This window comes from Pteropus medius, unplaced genomic scaffold (genome assembly GCF_902729225.1).
Source record: "Pteropus medius unplaced genomic scaffold, Ma_sr-lr_union100, whole genome shotgun sequence".
Lineage (NCBI taxonomy): Eukaryota > Metazoa > Chordata > Mammalia > Chiroptera > Pteropodidae > Pteropus > Pteropus medius.
The window spans coordinates 6,398,906-6,418,333 of NW_024354886.1; the positions used below are offsets into that span (position 1 = coordinate 6,398,906).

At 43.8% G+C, this 19,428-nt stretch overlaps 1 protein-coding gene across 6 annotated transcripts in view; it reads right to left on the bottom strand.

The window, feature by feature from the left end:
* Window positions 1–9,856: 9,856 nt before the first annotated feature.
* The window catches only part of BRD2 (bromodomain containing 2), a 12,235-nt gene continuing 2,663 nt past the window's right edge, over window positions 9,857–19,428 (bottom strand). For 2 of the 6 annotated variants that reach the window (XM_039856223.1, XM_039856224.1), the window contains exons 2-13: window positions 17,661–18,963; window positions 15,819–16,122; window positions 15,077–15,214; window positions 14,218–14,356; window positions 13,922–14,136; window positions 13,452–13,826; window positions 12,820–12,948; window positions 12,385–12,633; window positions 11,997–12,262; window positions 11,051–11,355; window positions 10,707–10,829; window positions 9,857–10,578 (exon numbers count right to left, since the gene is read on the bottom strand). In XM_039856223.1, coding sequence (XP_039712157.1) covers window positions 10,442–10,578; window positions 10,707–10,829; window positions 11,051–11,355; window positions 11,997–12,262; window positions 12,385–12,633; window positions 12,820–12,948; window positions 13,452–13,826; window positions 13,922–14,136; window positions 14,218–14,356; window positions 15,077–15,214; window positions 15,819–16,122; window positions 17,661–17,689 — 2,409 coding nt within the window. In that variant the 5' untranslated portion in view covers window positions 17,690–18,963 and the 3' untranslated portion in view covers window positions 9,857–10,441. Of the gene's footprint in view, window positions 10,579–10,706; window positions 10,830–11,050; window positions 11,356–11,996; window positions 12,263–12,384; window positions 12,634–12,819; window positions 12,949–13,451; window positions 13,827–13,921; window positions 14,137–14,217; window positions 14,357–15,076; window positions 15,215–15,479; window positions 15,572–15,818; window positions 16,123–17,660; window positions 19,423–19,428 lie in introns of those variants that run through there. The other 4 variants (XM_039856225.1, XM_039856227.1, XM_039856222.1 and 1 more) reach the window with 4 other exon arrangements.

Consider the following 19,428-nt stretch of genomic DNA (forward strand, 5'->3'; position numbering starts at 1 on the left):
GTGTTCAAAGACTAATAGTGTCATGTCAAAAGAAAAGAGCAGCCAGTTTGAATGGGGCTCTCATTGGCCAAATCTGGGACAATTTGAGCTTAAAAAAAATGACCATAATCGACTTAAACACACTGAACATATAAAAACCTATGAGTTCCTAATAATAATCAAATAAAGAAAAAACAATCAACAGTGACAAAACTATACTGTCACCACTGACTGTGATATTAGAATTCTTAACACAGAAAATTGGTACTTAAAGAATACAAACATATATCCAGATATTTCAGAAGGAACTATAGTTCCATTGATGAGAAAAGTACTTTAGATGGCTGCCAGTTAATAAATGTAGACAAAATAATAGAATTAGAAAATCAGCATTTTGCATCTTAATATGATCATTAAATATTAAATATTAAACATTAGAAGAACAAATGATGGGGAACCATAGAGCCACATCATGCCAAAGTCTCATGCCCACAGATTGTTTGCTATTGACAACAGAGAAAAATACCTTTACAGAAGAGAGAGACTTGGCTGTCACCACCTCAATTCAGTGATCAATTTGGCCTCATCAATAATGGGACAACAAGACAGCGATCATATGCTTCTTGAGGAGATGAAAAGTGATGTACATGGCATCACCTATCTTTAATGTGAATCTAATCAAGCTTTTGGTTCAAAGTCCTAGTTTACATAAAATACATTAGATAGAGGAATGCATCAAATAAAACCATGAAGAAACATCATACAAATTTAGAATGTGAGATATTCTATAAGACACTTGGCTTGGCTCTTCAAAAAGGCAGTATAAGAAATGGCAGGGTGGGGAGAGATTAGAAGAGACTTAAGAGACATTACATTCAAATTTAGTGGATGATCTTTGGTAACATCTTTGGAGGAAGAAAGAAGTATAAAGACATTTTTGGGACAAATAGAAAAATTTAAATATGGGCTGGGTAATCAATGATATTAAAAAATTATTTTCAGTTTTATTTAGTATGACTATGGTGCTATGGTTATGTAGCAAGATGTCTTTATGTTAAAGCATTTAGAAATGAAATGCCATGAGTTCTTTTTTTGAAATGAATTCAGATATGCACACTTACACAGTTGAAACATGTATGGCAAAATCTTGACAGTTGTTGAATCTACATTATGGGTATTCAATTATTCTTTGACATGTTGTTGTTAATGTGTGTGTGTGTGTGTGTGTGTGTGTGTAAAGCTATGTCATACTTGAGATTAAATGAGAGATCACTGGAATCCTGAACCCATGAACTGATGTATGCCACTTATTAAATAATTGAATTACTTCTCTGTAATAGATATTTTTTAATTTAAATATAATTTAAATATTTTGTTCTTTCATTTTAACTAAAATAAAATAAACATAATGTAATGCCTTTAAGATTTTGCTCCATTACATGGTTATTAAATACAGACATAAAATTTGACCATTTTTTCCAGCAACTTTTTCAGTCTTATTTTATCCTGGAGTCCTAAAATTGCTTCACTGATATCTTGTCCTTTGAAAAAAATGTTCTGGAGTCAAAAGTTACTATAAAACCATCTATAGTCATCCCATAAACACCAAGAATAAGTTTAATGGTGAAAATATTAAGATGGTAATTATGTACATTTTTCCATGTTTGAGATTTTATTGTCAACCCCAATCAGAAAGCAGACAAAATTATTTTAAAAAATATTAAAAAAGGAGAAGCTGTAAAGTTTCTAAAATCTTATAAAGTCCTTGCAATGTTTATACCTTTGTTATCCTTTTTTTTTTCTTCTTCTTTTTTTGTCCTTCTGGGATTATACAAGCCCAGAAATCGCCCTCCACCCTACTTTCTTCTAATGGACCTGCTCACCTGTTCACAGCCTTATTTCCTTTACCATAACCTCCTACAGCCTGGTTTCCTCAGGCCTTGTCCTTCATATAGGTCTCAGTCTCTAAGCCAAACCTGAAGGGATAGTTAGGAGGGATGGTAGGTATAATAGTCACCATTAAGACATTATTCAGTTCAAAGTGAATAATTTCCACTCATTCTGCTCCCTCTTCACACAGCAAAAGCACTGGGAATTCCTTCACGTGTACTTGTGGAATGAGGTCGTTTCATTCCTTCTTTGTGTCTTCACATTTCCTAATAGTTCTTCAGCTAAGCGCAATTAGTTGGGCTTGGTGGAAAAAAATAATTTTCTACAGCATGGTAGAATCTTGGGCAGAAGCTACACTTAAAAAGGTATAGATAGATAGAGAGAATTGTGCGTGTGTGTGTGCACGCACACGTGTGTGTGTACATGTCTCCAGCCTTATACTTTGGTTCAGGTTGGTGGAATTAACAATATCTGGATATTTTTTCCAAGTTTCACTTCTGAATTCCTTTCTTGCTTATATCTAGAACATAATAAAAACTTTTGGTATAGAAGAATATAAACTTTGAAATCAGCCTTATCCTGTCTCACTAGCTCTATGATCTTATGCACATTAAGTTAGAGTTTCCTCATCTCTAAAATAGGAGTAGTAACATATATGTGATAGGAATGTTGCCTGTCAAAATAGTGTCCATCAAAATATCTAGCAGTTAGCAAGAGCTTCAGTAAGTCAATTTCCTTTCCCTGGCTTTTTCCTTCTCTCTCAGCTTCTCTGAAGAAACAGGGTCATTTCCATTTTGTTTTGAACCTTACTCCTTACTAAGCCTTTAAGCTCACTCCCACTCATGGACCTGCTGTCTGAACTTCTCCCTCAGCTGCTAATCATTCTTTCCTGCACTCAATTTTTTTTTTTCTCATGGCCAAATCACTTGTTAAATCACTGTGAAGTTCTTCGGGGCCTATTAGCAATATTGAAGATAGTGAGTGATAGAAGAACATGATACTGGGGATCAGCCTGAGGGGAGGGAAATGGACTCAAGAACAGTGAAATCAATGGGTTGGGTCACTATGGTTGGAATCAGGTCCAGAACAGGATACAGAATTTCAAGGGGAAGTCTAATCACAGGTTCATGGCCAGTCTCAGCACCAGGTCATTGACCAGATCCCAGGGAACTGGGGGCCAACCTAGGAGAGTTCCTTAGGGAAGGCAGCAGGTACAACCAGAAACGTGATACAGGAGACCTAGAGAGACTGGGCAGCACTGTTCTTTCTCAAATCAAGAACATGGTTTTGATATTCTTGACTTGAGAAAGAACAGCGCTGCCCAATTATCATTCTACTTTCCATCAAAGAGCACTGCGATTCACTCTGACAGGGATGCAGGACTTCCTGGCCCTTTGGACCTATCATTCTGTTATAGTATCTTTTCAGCTTTCATTTCCCTGAGGTTAGAGCTAAAAGCATACAAACAAATGTTGAAAACTCCGTGTATGTGTGAAGGGGTGGGGGAGGGGGGTGGAGAAGATGAGGAAAACTGTGAGACTGTTTCTTTTTTTGGAGCAACTCTGGCTGAGAAATAGACTAGGGAGAAGGACAGGTAATAACCGTTTTCGGAAGAACTCTCAGTTTTTCTACAACCTGCCTTTATGGGGAAAAGCCAGTTCTAATATATACACTGCAGGTGCAGAAACGTGATACTGCCTTCCCTAAGGAACTCTCTTTACTTGGCCCCCAGTTCCCTGGGATCTGGTCAATGACCTGGTGCTGAGACTGGCCATGAACCTGTGCTTATTAATTAATTGACCTGTGTTACCTTCTCATAGTCTCAGAAATTATAATAGTAACGGACTCTATGAGGTCTGAGAGTTGCAGCTGATAGAAGAGCACTTTAGTGACACTATTTTTTCAAATGAACAACTAGCAAAAATTCTTATCCCTGGAGAATCCTTTTTCTTCTCCAACCGCAAATCAACATTAGCTTAACTGACAAGATTAGCAATGTTCTCCTTTGGCAAACACACATGAGAAATATGTATAAATATTTGTTATATAAGGACATAAAAACACACGAAATTTGGCAAGGATGATGGATTCCTCTTGCACAAGGAGCTATTCTTATCTTGGCTACCCTAGGTTGAAGTGACAGGCCTGTACCCCAGGGATGGTAGTCTACTGGAAAGGTAGGGATAGGGCAGGGCATGAAAGAAGGTGGTTGATCCACCCCTGAGACAACATGACACAGCAGAAAAACATGAACTTTGGAACCAATGATTTAGGCCATATTAATATACCTCTGTGAATCTCTGTTTTCTCTTCTATTAAGCGGGCATAATAGAATCTAATGATCAGGAATTGAATGTGAGCATCATGAGATGATGTATGTAAAGTGACAAGCATAGGACCTGGAAAATAGTAAATGCCTAGCTGTATGTTAGCTCTCACTATCTCCCTACATGGCCAAATTGATACTAATGTCTCTCATTCATGAAGTGACCACTTGTCTCAATTTGCCTGGGATTTTCCCAGTTTTATTGCTACAAATCCCATGTCCCGGGAAATGCCTTAGCCCTGAGTAAACCAGAGCTTGTTGGTTACCCTACATATACCATACTTTGATGATACACCTGTCCAAACAACAGCTCCTGGACCTGCCAGCCCTAGGGTGAGCCTCCTGTTGGAATCTGTGCTGGAGTACCTGGATGGATACAAATGCCAAGAGTTGGTGTAACAATTATTTATGCTTATTTAAACTGTTTCCCTAGGCATTGGGCAAGTTAAGGCTATAAAGAACAAGATGTCTCTACCTAACACGGAAGCTGTGGGAGACATGTATGCACATGGGGGCAAGATTAAGGAGGAAGGAAGTGTTTAAGTGTGAACTGAAAATGGAAGTTGTTAGTCTAATTGTTCTTTGGGAGAGTGCTCCAAGGCTGATGAGCATAACAGCCACGATAGAGAGGCCATGTTAACTCAGTGCTAGACACTCCTTCTGGAATTTGGAGACAGGGGAGTGGTTGAATGGGGAGGGCCCAGTTAGGAGCTCAGTGAGGTCCCTTGGAAGGTGTGTGTATATGTGTCACGGGGGATGGAAAGACAGAATATTTTTATGTGGAGGTAACAAGTTGTTTCTTGGAGATTATGTAGGATTTGCTGATGAGAGAGAGAAGATATTCCAGACAGAGAGAACAGCATATTCCAAAGCCTAATGGCAACAAGCAGCATTAGAGAATCTTGGATGGCTCTTCTTTTGTTCTGAGTTGAGCACAGAGTTCAAGGAAGGGAGAATGAGGGACATAACCTTGTAGAGGTTAACAAGGGCTTAGAGGCCTTATAGGCCCTGCAATGAATTTAAATCTTAAGGATAATAAGCAACATGACCAGATTTATTTTCTAAAGGATCTCTCTGGCAGTTATAGTATGGAGGCTGGATTAGTCAGATGGAAATAAGACTGTGGACAGAAGACCAGTAAGAAGAGAGTTGTAACAGTCCGGACTGATGAGGGCACTGATAGGAAAAATATGATAGATGAAAGCTCATCAGGCCTTGATGGATGAATGGTGGGAGGGGGGCGAGAGAGCAAGGGGCAGAAATCTATGTTGAACAGGTTCTAGATCAAATGACTGGGAGAATAAGGATGTATTAATCATCCTGGCTCTGCTACTGCTTATTTACAGTAGAACTGTTACTATCTGAGCCTCAGATTTCTAGTCTATAAAGGGTGATGAATACCTACTTCATGGTGTTTTTGCAAGGACTTAACTGTAAAGGCTCTTGTTAAGTGTCTGGCACATTAACAAGTTCTGTATAAATGCTTGTTACATAAACAGATAAGTCACATAGGAACATATTCAGGAAAAAAGACAGAATCTTTTCTGAGCATGTACTGACTGCCGGGAGCTTAAGGGTCATTGCCATTGTTAGGCAGTTGAAAAACAGACCTGGAACTTTGGAGCAAGATCTGGACAAAGATTTTATGGGTGGGAGTTGTCTCCAGAGGAATGGGTAAAATTGCTTAGAAATACTGTACAAATAAGAAAAGGACCACAGAGGGTAACATGAGGGACTACAATATCCCATGGAAGGCTGAGGCAGAGATTTTTGAGAAGCTGACTAAGGACTGTCTGAAAAGTATGAGAGCTAAGAGCAAGTGGTGTCGAAAGAGCCAGGGGATGTACAGAAGATGCTTCAGAGATCAAAGCTGATAAGGCCCTCTGTATTATAAAAATGGAGCTCAGGTTTCAAGAGTTGAAGTATAGGGACGTAAGATGGAAAGGAAAGAAGAACCTAAAGATGGAAGAGTGGGCACAAAATATCTAGAATAGAGTTTCAAGAGGAAGTCATGGGTACATGCTCACCAGGTGGCGCCAAAGACCCTATGTGTCTATCAGTCAACAAGTGCCTCAGAACTCAGCGGTAGGATAGACTTGCTGGAGTTTCAGTCACGTCTGCTAGGTGGCACTCATTTAGTCAACAAACTATCAAAAGTCCACTACTGAAAAGCTCTGTGACTGAGGGATCCCAAAGATATATACAACTCTGCTCTTCCTTTGGCACGTGGAGATTAAATAAGAACCTTCAGAAAACAGTCCCATCGATTCTATCTCCTACATAGCTTTCAAATCTCTTTTCATCTACATCGTTGCCTCTCCATTCCAAACCAGTATCTTCACTTGCTGGGATCCATTACTGCAACTGCTTTCTAAATTATTACTCTGCATCCATTTTTAACACCCCACAAACTCAACATGGTTCTCTTTACTGCCATTTCTTCAAAGTATGTTTCCTAGCTCCCCATCAGTCCACAGTACTGGAATTCTAGTGCAGTAGTTCCTGGAGACAGATTGCTGGGTTCAAACCCCACCTCCAACATTCACTGGCTGTTTCGACTTTGGACAAAATTCCTTAACCTCTCTGTGCCTCACTTCTTCATCTGTTAAAGAGATAAATAATAAACTATAGAACTATAATGAGGATAAAATGAGTTTACAGGTTTATTATTTTTCTAATTTAAAAAAAAATTAGTATAGTGCTTGGCAGAGTAAATGCTCAATAAATGTGAGCTATTATTAAAATCTTTGGGGTAAAAGCTAAAATCCTTATCGAGGCCAAAAATGTCCTCCTTGATCTAGCTCTCTGGTTTTCTGGCCTTCTGTGAAGCACTCACCTTCTTATTCTTGCTGCTTCAGCACCAGAAAGCAGCAGCAAAAATGGGAGACAATGAAAACATCAGATCAGTTCTCTTCTAGCATTCCCTTTTCTTCCCAGCTCTTTATCACAGTCCATCTCTTGTTGCTCAGGGAGACCTCTCTCAAGATTTTTTGTGCAAGCCCCAGGGAATCTGTACTTGTCTTGGGAGCCCCCCCATGCTGGTCCCTCAGGAAGGTAGAGCTTTATAATGATAGTCCTGAAAGAATCCAAGAGCAAGTCTTAGAGGGCTGGGACTGGGGTCCACACATTGGGGTTCATTAAGGATGAATAGTCTAGAAAGATCCAGTCATGCCTTTATTTTGGTGTCTATCAATACTCACTTTACCATGGTAGCTAATAACAACTTTATTGATAGAGCAACTTCATGAGGATAGGGCTTTGTCTTCTGTCTTCATCCCTACACTCCAACTTAGCAGAGCTTGGCAGTGTCTCTAGGTCTTGACCTAATAATGTTTATTGAAAAATAAAAAGCAATCGAAATTGGTTACTGTGGAAGGCAGTATTCCCAATCAAGATGGCACTCAGTCTGACTCCTGAAGCTATTACAATGCCTAAAGGGGATAAACTGGCTCAAAGTGAAACCTCCACCAGGGAAACCATTTACATATGTAAACTGCTTACTAACATGGCGGGGTGGGAGGTGCAAGGCAGGTCCAGGGCCTGACTCAGACTGTCCTGCAATCAAGGGGATGAGCCAGGCCTCTTCTCTCATAGCATTTAGGGTTCTCAGTTCAGGTTACGGGAAACTATACAAAGTATAGTTATGGGAAACTATACAAAGGCACAATGTCAGAAACCAACCTTTCGATAGTATTTTCCCAAATTACAGAAAGAAAAATCTTGAGTGTATAAACAAGGGAATGCAGTATAGTCTAAGATTTTATAACTTTCCCCCTCAAACTAATCCAATTCAAACCTTAAATTTTTTCTGAAATGTCAATATTACAAGCTGCTGAGTCAGCTGACTCCTGGCAACCATTACCTACAGTCCTGTCCTCAGTCATGCTCAGCCCCTGTAGACTCAGACCTATGGTTTCTTTTACAGAGTCAATCCATCTATTACTTGGTCTTCCTCTTTTCCTGCTCCTATTCTTCCTATTATCTTTTCCAAAGAACTCTGCCTCTCATGATATGCCTGAAGTAGTCCAAGACATAAATCTACATCTAAGTGAAATTGTAACCTCAATATCTATTCCTTTTTAGACTTAATTCCTATCCCACCCCAACTTAAAACTCTATTACCTGAGTTTGAAATCTTTTCTATCATTCTTCTCAAGAGGGCCAGAGCGCAGTTGAGTTCACCGAGCTCCAAATTTAAGTTGGCCAAAAAGCTTCCCTTAAGACCAAGTGAAGAGCTTTGCTCAACAGTTCTCAACCTCGGCTGTGCATCTCCATCTCATGAACTTTTGAAACTTAATCACCAATTTGTTGAGAATTCATAATAAAATCCAGAAATTGGTTTTTAAAAAGCTCTGCTGTAGTCCTAACATGCAACTAAGGGTTGGAAAATCACTGCTAGAGCCCAATTTATTGCTACTTTCAAACACCTTCATTATCACCCCCACTAGACTCTATCCTCTATTTTTTTGCAACATTATGGTAGAATAAACCATTTGCTTTACATTCCTCATCCAAAGTCTTTATTTCGAAGTTCAGGTTTCCTATGGTTTATTTTTATAGTCAGCAAGTCCTAAATTCCAGAACCGGGTTCCAGCTTCCTGAAATACATACATAGCTCTTCTCCTTAGCAAGACAGTTGTGGACACCAGTTTTTTGTGATCTGAATTTAAGAATTGCTGGAATGCTCTGAACTGACATTCTATTGACCAATAGGTTTGTCCGGTTTGCCCTGATAATACTCGCTGGCAGCACTTGCAGCTGTGCTTACAGATAACTTACAGTCCTAACCTTACCCAGAAAGTTTCTCATGAAATATCTTGCTTTTATTATTTTTGCATTGCTCTAGCATATGGATCATCTCTGGGAACAAATGACATTTATAGCATTCCATTTTTAGTGGTATTTCCCTTTACAAAATACAAATACAATTCTCACCAAAAATGTCAAATCCTAGAAAATGTAGCATTCCTAACGTGATGTTATCATCATTCTTCAACAATCGTTACCCAGATTCATTTGATTTGTGTCACTTTAGAGAGACCAAGTTGTTTAGGAATAACTCCAAGAACAGCTTTTATTCTTCTCTTCACATTGAAAACCAGTCAAGACTTGCTTCAACCTGAGTTTACATAAACGCTGGCAGCAAGCTACATATTTTTCCTAAATGGGAAACAGGTTAATAAGCCATGTAGGGGTCCTGTCAACCTAGAACTTGAAGCCACCGCAGTAAATTATAAAAGTAGGCACAACTGCCTTCTCAAGGAAGATGCCCAATGCAAGAAGTACTAGCCGTTGGCCACCTTCCAACCCTTTCTCATTTCTTGTTCAAGAAACAATCCACATATCCACCCAGCATTGCAGAAAACCTCAGAAAACCTACCTTGTCTTCAAAGTCTAACCTTTTAAGGCATGGATGAGCCAAAGGGTTTGCTTTTTCCATCTAAATCAGAGCAAATCATGAACCTAGTTTATTTTGAAAGATTCACTTTACAAGGGACAGATGTGTTACTTTCACCACTACGGCAACAACCTACTGGTTTAAGAACTAAGATCCAATTCAACTACAGGATGGTTCTGCCCATTCTTACCTCAGGAATCCTTTCCTCATAATTCTATCATGCTCTTTTTGAAGCACAGAAACATGTTAAGATGACTCAAAGCTTGAATAATATTTTCTTTATTTACAAGTTAGAATCAACAAAGACAATCCAGGGGACCAAATGGGGAGATGACAGAAACCCCCAGGGACCCCAAATGGAGAAGAAAAAGGGAAAAGAGTAGAAAAAAAAGTCAACATAAAAAATGAGCTCCCCCTCTTCCCTCCCCATGGAGGCCAAGGGGACCACGAGTCCCACATCCCTCGGCCTTTACCTAGCTTAAAATAAATTAGATCGACCAACCTCAAAACTGGGCCTTTACAAGTGAACAGGGCAGTTATGGCCTCAGGTTACTCCCTATCAGGGTCTTTGCTCACTTGGACCCTGTACCCCTGCCCCATTTTGAATGGGGTCTTTATGCCCAAGAGGTCACTCTCATTGGGGCTGGGAACTCAAATCTTATTTTGTCCATTTTGTCCCCTCCTTCAGTAAAATGTCCCTGCATCCCTCCCCCCTGCAGAGCCAGCTCTCCTACGGTGGGGGGAGGAGGGTGAGATGAGGAAGTGTCACAGCAAGGGGTAAAGGGGTGGGGCAGGATAGTCTAAGGGTCCGGTCCTGCGGAGCCTCCTGCCCCATCTGGCCTGGCCCCTTAGCCTGAGTCTGAATCACTGGTGTCAGAAGAGGAAGATGATGAAGAGGAGGAACTAGAATCTGAGCTGGAGCTGGAAGCGCTGAGGCGTGACACTGCCACTTGTTGTGCCGATGATGACTCTGTTTTCTCACTCGCTAAAAACACAGAACAAAGTTGAACATTGTTAAAAGTGTATAAAGCTGATGCCCATTTGTTAAGAAAAAGGCAATCAAAAGGGCAGAATGTGGTGAACTTGCAGTGGTTTATAGGACAAGATACTTACCTTTCTTTGGGGGTTTTTTGGTGGAATTGAGCTGCCCACTAACATCTTGTAACCGCTTTTCTAATTCCCGCTTCTTCTCCAAAGCCAGTTCCTCCTTTGTCTTTCCTACAGGTTTTTTAATAGCTAAAAAAAGAAACATATCAGGACTAAGACTGCTGTAAACGCCCTAGTTTTACTGCCCCCTGGGGTACTGCCAAGTTCTTTCCTTGAACATCAGAAGCCAACTACCTGGGAGCTGATGTTCATAAGTGCATAAAACATGCACAACCTACCACACTTTCCTAAATTGTCCTCAGAACCACACAGAAGACTGCTGCATTAACTGACATGTCATTCACACTTACTGTAGGGCTTCCGAGGTTTCTTCCGTAGGCAGGAAAGGACATAGCGCTCAAGCTCTCTAAGTGTGGACGGCTTGAGAGTTTCAAAATCAATCTCAATCTCTTCTGGGTTCGAGTCACGTAAAGAGGGCTCCCTGGCTTGGATTATGTGCACAACTCGACCAAGCTTCTCTCCAGGTAATTTGTTGATGTCCAGGCTCAACTGCCGTTTCTCATCATAACTCATGGGCCTACTTTCTTCCTCCTCTTCTGAATCGTAGCCTGGAGGCAAGGTAGGTGGGACCATCTTTGTGGCCTTTTTGGGGAGTCTATGGTCAAAAGAAAGCTCAATTAGAGAAGCTTCCTTGACCTCTCCATGTTCCCACTGTTCAATCCAGTAATTTGGATTTCCTGCCTGGTGTGAAGCTTGCTTTTCCATTAAGGCAAATGAGTGAGTCAAAAGATGGACTGCTAGAACACTATATTAGGGAAGCAGATTCTTACATGCCAATTATTTTACATTTAGTTTGGGCTTTGAGAATTAAATATAGGTAGGATAATCTGAGTACAGCTTTCTGTTCCCTAAGGTACTATTAACCTATTCCACCACAGAAAACAAGGGGTGGGGTGGGAAATATAGATTCAATGATTTAGAGAAAGGGGTAGGCAAACTATGGCCCTGGAGCCAAATCTGACTTGTCACTTGTTTTTGTAAATCAAAGTTTCATTGGAACATAGCCATAATCATGTTCACGTCCTTTATGTCTATGCCTTCTTTTACACTGTACTGCAGAGCTGAATAGCTTTGAGAGACCCTATGGTACTCAAAGTCCATGTCTGTCACCTGGCCACTTATAGGAAACATTTGCTGACCCCTGGCTTAGAGAAAACTTTGCAAGGAATGGGATAAAGTATCCTTCCCTGGAAAATAGCCAAGCTTGTCTCTGTCTCCTACTCTGTTAGAACTCACTTGGTGCCACTTCCTCCAGAAGGCCCAAAGCCAGGGGGGCCTAGTGTAGCAGCACTGCCACTCCCAGGGCCACTTGCTTTCTTGGACTTCTTGGGCTGAGAGGGGCGGGGCACCCGAGGCCCCTTCTCATCTTCATCTACCCCAGCTCGGCCTCGATGCTTCTCGGCCTTCCGTTTCTTCTTTTTCTCTTTTTTCTCTCTCTTCCGCTTGGGCTTGGATATTGGGCCTTGGGACAGGGCAGCCAGTTGTTCATGTACTGCCCGAAGCTAGAGAAAAAAGAATCAAGATGTGAAATGGGAAAAACCCATCAACTAGAAAAATTTTAAAAATAAGAAAAAAGTTAGGGTAAAAAACAGGACACAAGTATCTTGGTAACTTATGACAATACCTGTTCCTGTAATTCTGCTAAGCGATGAGCCCTTTCTTCCTCAGAATCAGAGCTTTCACTCTCCTCTTCTTCCTCTTCATCCTCATCTTCCTCCTCCTCTTCCTCCGAAGAGCTCTCACTGCTACTTTCCTCACTAGATGACTCTGAAGATGATTTGACCAAGCCAGCAGGCAAAGCAGTGGAGACTGGTAGAGGGCCTGGTTCCAGTGGTTCATCTGGCATCTTGGCATAACGGAACTCAAATACATCCTAGAAAAAGAGGCAGACTCAAAACCACGCTAGGGAATAGTGCCTAGATTATACCTAGCCACCTGGTGGTTTAGCTCCAATTTACATCTGTGAAGACTAGGAAATCATATTGAGACTGTGCAGCATCAACGACAAATCTTTTTCCCCAGACCCATTCATTCTTCAAACTTCAACCTTGACACTCACCTGCAGCTTTCGTGCCATGGCCACGACATCGTGGTCTGGGGGATTGTACTTATAGCAGTTGGAAAACATAAGCCGCACATCAGCAGCAAACTCCTGTGCATCCCGGTAATCACGATTCTCCATCTTCCGCTGCAGAAGGAGGCAGCATCAGAAGCTGCACAGGCAGGGAGACTCACCTTTCCCTGCCAACCCCAGACACCTTAAGAGTAGCTCTCTTTTGAGGGCACAGTAGTGATGACTTTAAGGATCTGTGCCCTGGGGTTCAAGTTTGAAGTCAAAGAAATTTGTATGGGTTGAAGAAATATCTGTGTCTAGGAAAAAAATCATTTCTAAGTGATAGGGAAGTGTGGGTGGCCCTGACTATCATTCCACCCTTAACTCCCCAAACCCAATACTCCCAATAAGGAGAATTTAATAGCGTGAGCAGTGTTGCTCTGAAGACAAACCCCACCAGTTTCAAACTCCAGAAATTAGGGATTCTTATTAAAAACGTGGCCACCTGCCCTACTATTTTGTAAAAGTATAGTATCAAGAATCAAAAGATTGCTGTGTGCCTGTAAGAAGCGACTTTTATTGATTCCCTAGGCTCCAATCGCTGCCTGAGCATCCCATCTGCCCCATGCAGTGGGTACCTTGACAGTGCTGAGGTCCATGGGGTGCTTAATGATGTCATGGTAGTCATGTAGGCCAAGAGCAGAAGCGTCCACTGGTTTATAGAAAGGCCAAGCATAGGCGGCATGCTTCTTAGAAAGTAACTCCTTCAAAATGCCATTGCAATGTTTTAACTGTTCTGATAGCTTTCCTTTCTTGGAGCTCTGGTGCTGCTGCTGAGAGTCGGGCAAGTCTTTGCGTGGGGGCTTGATGGGGCGGCCACTCTCTCTACGCATAGGGGGAAGCCGTGCTGCCTTAGGCTCAAGACCCCCTGGGGGGCTAGCTGGGGAACCAGGAGCCAGGATGGCTGTAGGTGTAGGGGTAGTAGTATCTGCTTTCCGCTTTACCCCTTTTTTCTGCAAAGAAAAACAAGATGGGAGCCTTTTATCCCAGGTCTACTTCATTCAAGCTTTCTTGCCCCACAACCCAAAAAGAATCCATAGATTTGTACCTTGGCAAGGGGCTGGGCTGGGGGAGCTGCAGAAACAGCAAGGAGCGGGGGTCCAGCAGAGTGCAAGGACTTGAGAAGGGGAGAAGAGATGACTGATGGATGGGGAATGTTGAGGACAGTGGTAGGTATCTCAGGAGGTGGAGTATACAGGGTTGTGTGAGATACAGAAGAGACAGCAGGCACCTGATGGGCACTGGTAATACTGCCCTGCAGTGCTAGAAAAAGAAAAAAAAATTAGTTTGATCATCTTTCCCATCTTTTGGTCTCCCCATTAGCAAAACTTCCATCTTTCTCACCTGCCAATTTGGCCCCTTTCTTGTGGCTGTTCTTAGGGATGGTCACCACAAGCTCTTGTTCCTCCTGTGGCATTGATGCCACTTTCTGTAGGAATATCTTTTCCAGTGTTTGTGCCATCAGGACAATATCATCAGTGGGCTACAAGAAACAAACAAAACGGTTCAAATGCCAGGAAGAAATAAACCAACTATTTTTCCTCAAAGGAATTTCTAGCACCAAGCATCATCCATCACCACTCCCTTAGATAAATCTATCATCACCTACTAAAAATTACCTATACTGGGCCACTAATGCCCATTTTCTCTCCCAACTATCCCTCAAAACACATCAAAGAAAATTCAGAAACAAGGCAACATGACTGACAAGGAAAATGGATCCTGTTTTATTTAGGTCTCTGAAAATTTCTAAGAAACAGGGCCAACACCAAGTATAAAGTGTTCTATTTAATAACATTTAATGCTAGATTTTTAAAAGCCATGTCACTATATTCAATGGCACCCTTTGGAACTCATTTTCTAGACCCTGACTACTGAAACCATCTCCTAAGGTAAAACTTAAAACTTTGAGTAGGCAAAACATCTAGCAACGACAGACACACTCTCTGCCCATCTACTGATGCAGAGGTCCCCAACCTTTTTGGAATCAGGGACCAGTGCTCATATGACAATCTAATGCCTGATCTGAGGTGGAGCTCAGGCCGTGACGCTAGCACTGGGGAGCAGCTGAAAACATAGATGAAGCTCTGCTGCTGGCTCACCCACCACTCACCACCTGCTGTGCAGCCTGGGTCCCAAACAAGTCATGGACCCCAGGGGTTGGGGACCCCTTGCACTCATGAACATACACAAAAAAACTTACCTTGTTATAGATATAACAGTTGGTGAACATGGTATTAAAATCCTGCATACACTCTGAGGCAGCCCAATAATAGTTGTTCTCAAGCCTCCTCTTAATAGTACCCATGTCCATAGGCTGCTTTATAATTTTGTGATAATCCTAAAAAAAGGAATACTAGAGTCAGAGCTAAAAAATAAATGCTTTCTCTCCCAAACCGACCCCAACACACACTCACCACATACACAACCCCTATGTGTCAAAGGAGTACAGTCCCACTAAACTGCGGCCCCAATTAAACTATGGGACAGAAAAAAAAAAAAAATGGAAAAGGATTCTTAACTTTCAGCAAGGAGGCCCCTACTGCCTTTCTCTAACCACCCACCTCCCACCCACTCTGGAAGGTTTTCCCATCCTGTGACATTACCTCTGGGGATGGCTATCCATGGGCTGCATGAGGGAGAGGAAGAAGCTAAGAATTTTGGCCACCGTGGTCCTCTCCCAACCTGGGGTGGGAATCTGTAAAATGGAGCCAGGGCACAAAAGTTAAGGAAGGACACATGGAGGGCACAATGAGAAATGCCAAGATAGCAAACGGATGGAGCAATCGCAAAGGACCAAGAATCCAGAAATCTGGTGGCTATCTACCCTACAGGGGAGATGGGAAATCCCTAAGGGGCCGCAGCACCTACACTAGACTGCCCACCTCCACTCACACGCATTCTTGTTCATTCCCACACCTCCCCACTCCAACCTCTCTACTCACCGGCAGACCCAGTTTGACAGCATCCACAGGCTGCCGGAAGGGCCACGCAAACTGATGTTTCCACAGAGCCTTCATCACCACCTTATGCAGGTATTGCAGCTGGTTGGTAACCCGTCCTGGCTTTTTGGGATTGGACACCTCCGGGGGTGGTGGGTTGGCAGGAGTCAGTTGTAAAGCTGGCACTGAAGCCATTGTGGGGCTTTCAAATCCCTCATACAACAGAGAGGGCTTTCGAATCCTTTTCCCTGGTGCTGCTGCCTCTGGGCCCAGCCCCAGTAACCCTGCATTCCCCTCCCCAGGGAGCCTGCAAAAAATTAAATGTGATAATCTTGTAAAAATTAATGAGTACACTTATACTATATGCCCAATAAATCCAGGATTGGGAGCCTTGAGAGATGGGCAATCTTATGAAAGTAAACACTGACTATAAGTATTCAAACACCTAGAGCTTTTATTCTTGTCTTCCCTCCCCCTCTCTTTATTTTTAGTATACCTAGCTAGGGTCTTCACCCTCCTGGAGTCTAATAGGCAACATGACCTATTTTCGATTTCGGAAAACAAAAAGCCCCCAGCAAGTTTCTTATAGGACACAACATCTGAAAACCACGCACTCATGAAAAAGGGATTTAAATAAAATGGGTGGAACTGAGAAACTCAAAACCCCAAGCTTGAAGACCTCACTAGGGGCTTGGAGGTTGCCATAGTGGCTGAGCCCGAGGGAAGCCAACGCCAAGAGGAAAGGAACAAAGCAGGAGAAAAATACCATAAAATGCTAATGATACATGTAAATCCATCTAAGCAGAAAAGGTCAGCGTCATCCACAAGCTCTGAATAGTTAACTTCAAAGCAGAAAATGAACCAGAAATCTAACTGAAAACCGCACCAACTTAAAAGAAAAAGAAAAAAAAGTCAAGAAGCATGTCGCACTTTTCACAGTCTGGAATAACTCAGCTGCCAGCCACCAGAAATTATTTGCAAATTCAGTCTCCTTTCTCCAAAGAACTCTCCAAATAAGAGTTGTCTAGTCAAGGTCAGCAAATTCCCTAAGTGGTAAGACCACCCTCTCTCACCCTGCCAACAAGTTCCCACTGCAGCATCGACCCTGGAGAACGACAGCCAACAGGGTTTCAAGTTTACATTCTGTGGAGCTCCTCAGGGCCAGGTGTTTCCCAGGGCCTAAGACTAAAGACATTACCCTGAAATCTCATTGTTTATATCATCAGAAAGTTGGACCACAGAATCCTTAGCTCCACCCTCCCACCGTACATGAAACTATCAATGCTGTCAAAAACACTCGTCTTGACAACACAAAACCGACACGGTCACACTGAAAAGACGAGCAAAGGTTTAATGACCTACCGTAGACACCAGAAACACACAGGCTAATACAATATCCCCTCTATCCTACCCCGAAACTTCCCGTTGCCAGTTCCTGAAGCTCTATCACCATGGCAATCCTATAAGGCACTAAAAATGGCTACGAAACCCCCAAAGGGCTATTACAAACCGTCGCTAAACACCAGACCTGTTAAAACCTGCTGCCCAAACAATGTCATCCTTCCCATTACATTCCGCCACCAACCTAGCTCTGCCTGAGTCGGTTAACACTAAACCACCACGGAGAAAGTAACGTAATCGACCTGTGCTGCCTCCGTACTGTATATGGGACGCTACCACGATTCCAAAACCGTCGCTCAACCCCCTCCGCGAGCCCCCGAGTCAACAGTCGAGCCACGAAAACAGCAACGCGCCCAACTCGGTCCCGTATTCCCTCCGAACCTGATATCCCAAACCCCCGTGCCGCAGCTCCCTAACGTCCCCTTCCCACTAGCGGCGACATACTTGTTGTGGGGAGTCACGTTTTGCAGCATCTTGACCGCGGGGAACCGGCGCTGCCCTCAGCCGCGGAAAGTCCGGGTGGCCTCGGTTCCCCTTACTGCCCGGTCCAGCATAACCCGGGAAGTGGGGTTGGGGGGCCCGCTGCCCTTGCTGTCCAGGCAACAACCCCCCCAACCGGGCTGGCACGAAAGTAGTCTTCTCCGCTGCTTCAGGGAAAGCTCCGGTAGCTTGGCGCGCTCCGCAAGCGACGGAGAGCGAGAAAATGGCGGCGGCCTCAGCAGAAGCGGGCGAGAGAAGGGGGAGACTCTTCAAACCCTAAGAAGGCCCCCGATCCCAGACACCGTCGTCAATACTGCCCGTTGTTAGTCTGCAAGAATCCCCTCTTCCTGCTGGGACCGTCCGGAGCGGACGACGTCCCGTTTCGACTTCGATGGAGGCGGATGAACACGAAAAGTGGTTTAGGGAGCCGCCGCCTCCATCTTTGAAATCCTCTTGAGGGCGGAGTAGAGGGGGTGGACAGATTCCGAGGATTGGGCGGGGCCCGAAAAAGGGGAGCGTCGGGGGCTTCTACGGGGTCTGTACTGTCCGCCGGGACCGGTCATAGGCCGAGACGAAGGCCATTTCCAAGCGGATGGACGTGGATTGTAACCGCGGGCCCCGACGACCCGAAGGCTCTGTATCGGTAGGCAGAATCCTCCAGGCCGTTCTAGAGGCTGCTCCAACTCCAGCGCGAAATGGCGCCGCCGAGCCCCGCGCCAGCCCTTTATATATAGGCGGGGGGAGGAGCTTCGCCGCTCATGCGCGCCACCGTGCTCGAGATTTCCCCCACCCCCTCCGCGCGTGCACGCTCGCTCACGCGCGTGAAGAAGCCGATTCGAAGGGGGAGGAACGCCTCTCCGCGGGAGCGCTTTCTATTGGCCAACGGAGACGATGATATCACACACTCCATTTCCAAGGCGTCAGTCACCAGGCAGAAGAGAACTGCATAGGCCCACTGGGAAGCGGCAACCCGCCATATCTCTGAGCCAATTGGCTGCGCTGTGGTTCGGCGACTCCAAGGAAAGAGGGAGGTTGGCAGAGGTGCACCCTCTCCCCACCTCCCTTTTCAACAAAGTCTTCCCAGGCGTCCAGGCCCGGTGCGACCGGCGACTGCCAAGCTCGGGCAGGTCGTGCCATTCGTAGCTCCTCCATTGGCCAAGACTGGAGAGGACCTTATGGGCGTAGCCAACTTCAGCCCGCTAGGGTGTGGCCGCAGGACGCTTGGCGAGTGGTGGTTCTAGGCGGTGAGGCCGCTGCACTGAAGAATCTAAAACGAGGAAGAAGACGCCATCTTAAAAGCCGCGGCCTGGCACTCCGGCAAACAGCTAAGGCTCCCGAATGTAACGAAGACAGGATCTAACTTCCCTATGTTTCACAAAAAGATACTGGCTTGCCGGAGTCTTAAAATCATACCCGTCCTTCCCCAGGTCAAACAACCGAATGACAGAGGCAAAACAGTACTCTTAATCGCGCTTTTAACTTCCCAAAGCTGCTATCAAGGTAACCAAACAAATCTAGAATACGTTCCAAAAACTTGCACCTGAACCTCCTCTCCAATTCCTCAACACCTTCAGTTATCAATACAAACATCTGCCCGCTCGACAAAAATTTGGCAGCCCTCAAATGGGAACAAAATCTCCAAGCACACCTACATATGAAACCCACCCTCTCCCCAAATTTCATCAGGTTGTCTAGCTCACAGCAGAAAATTCAAGTTCTGCGAGAGGCGAAT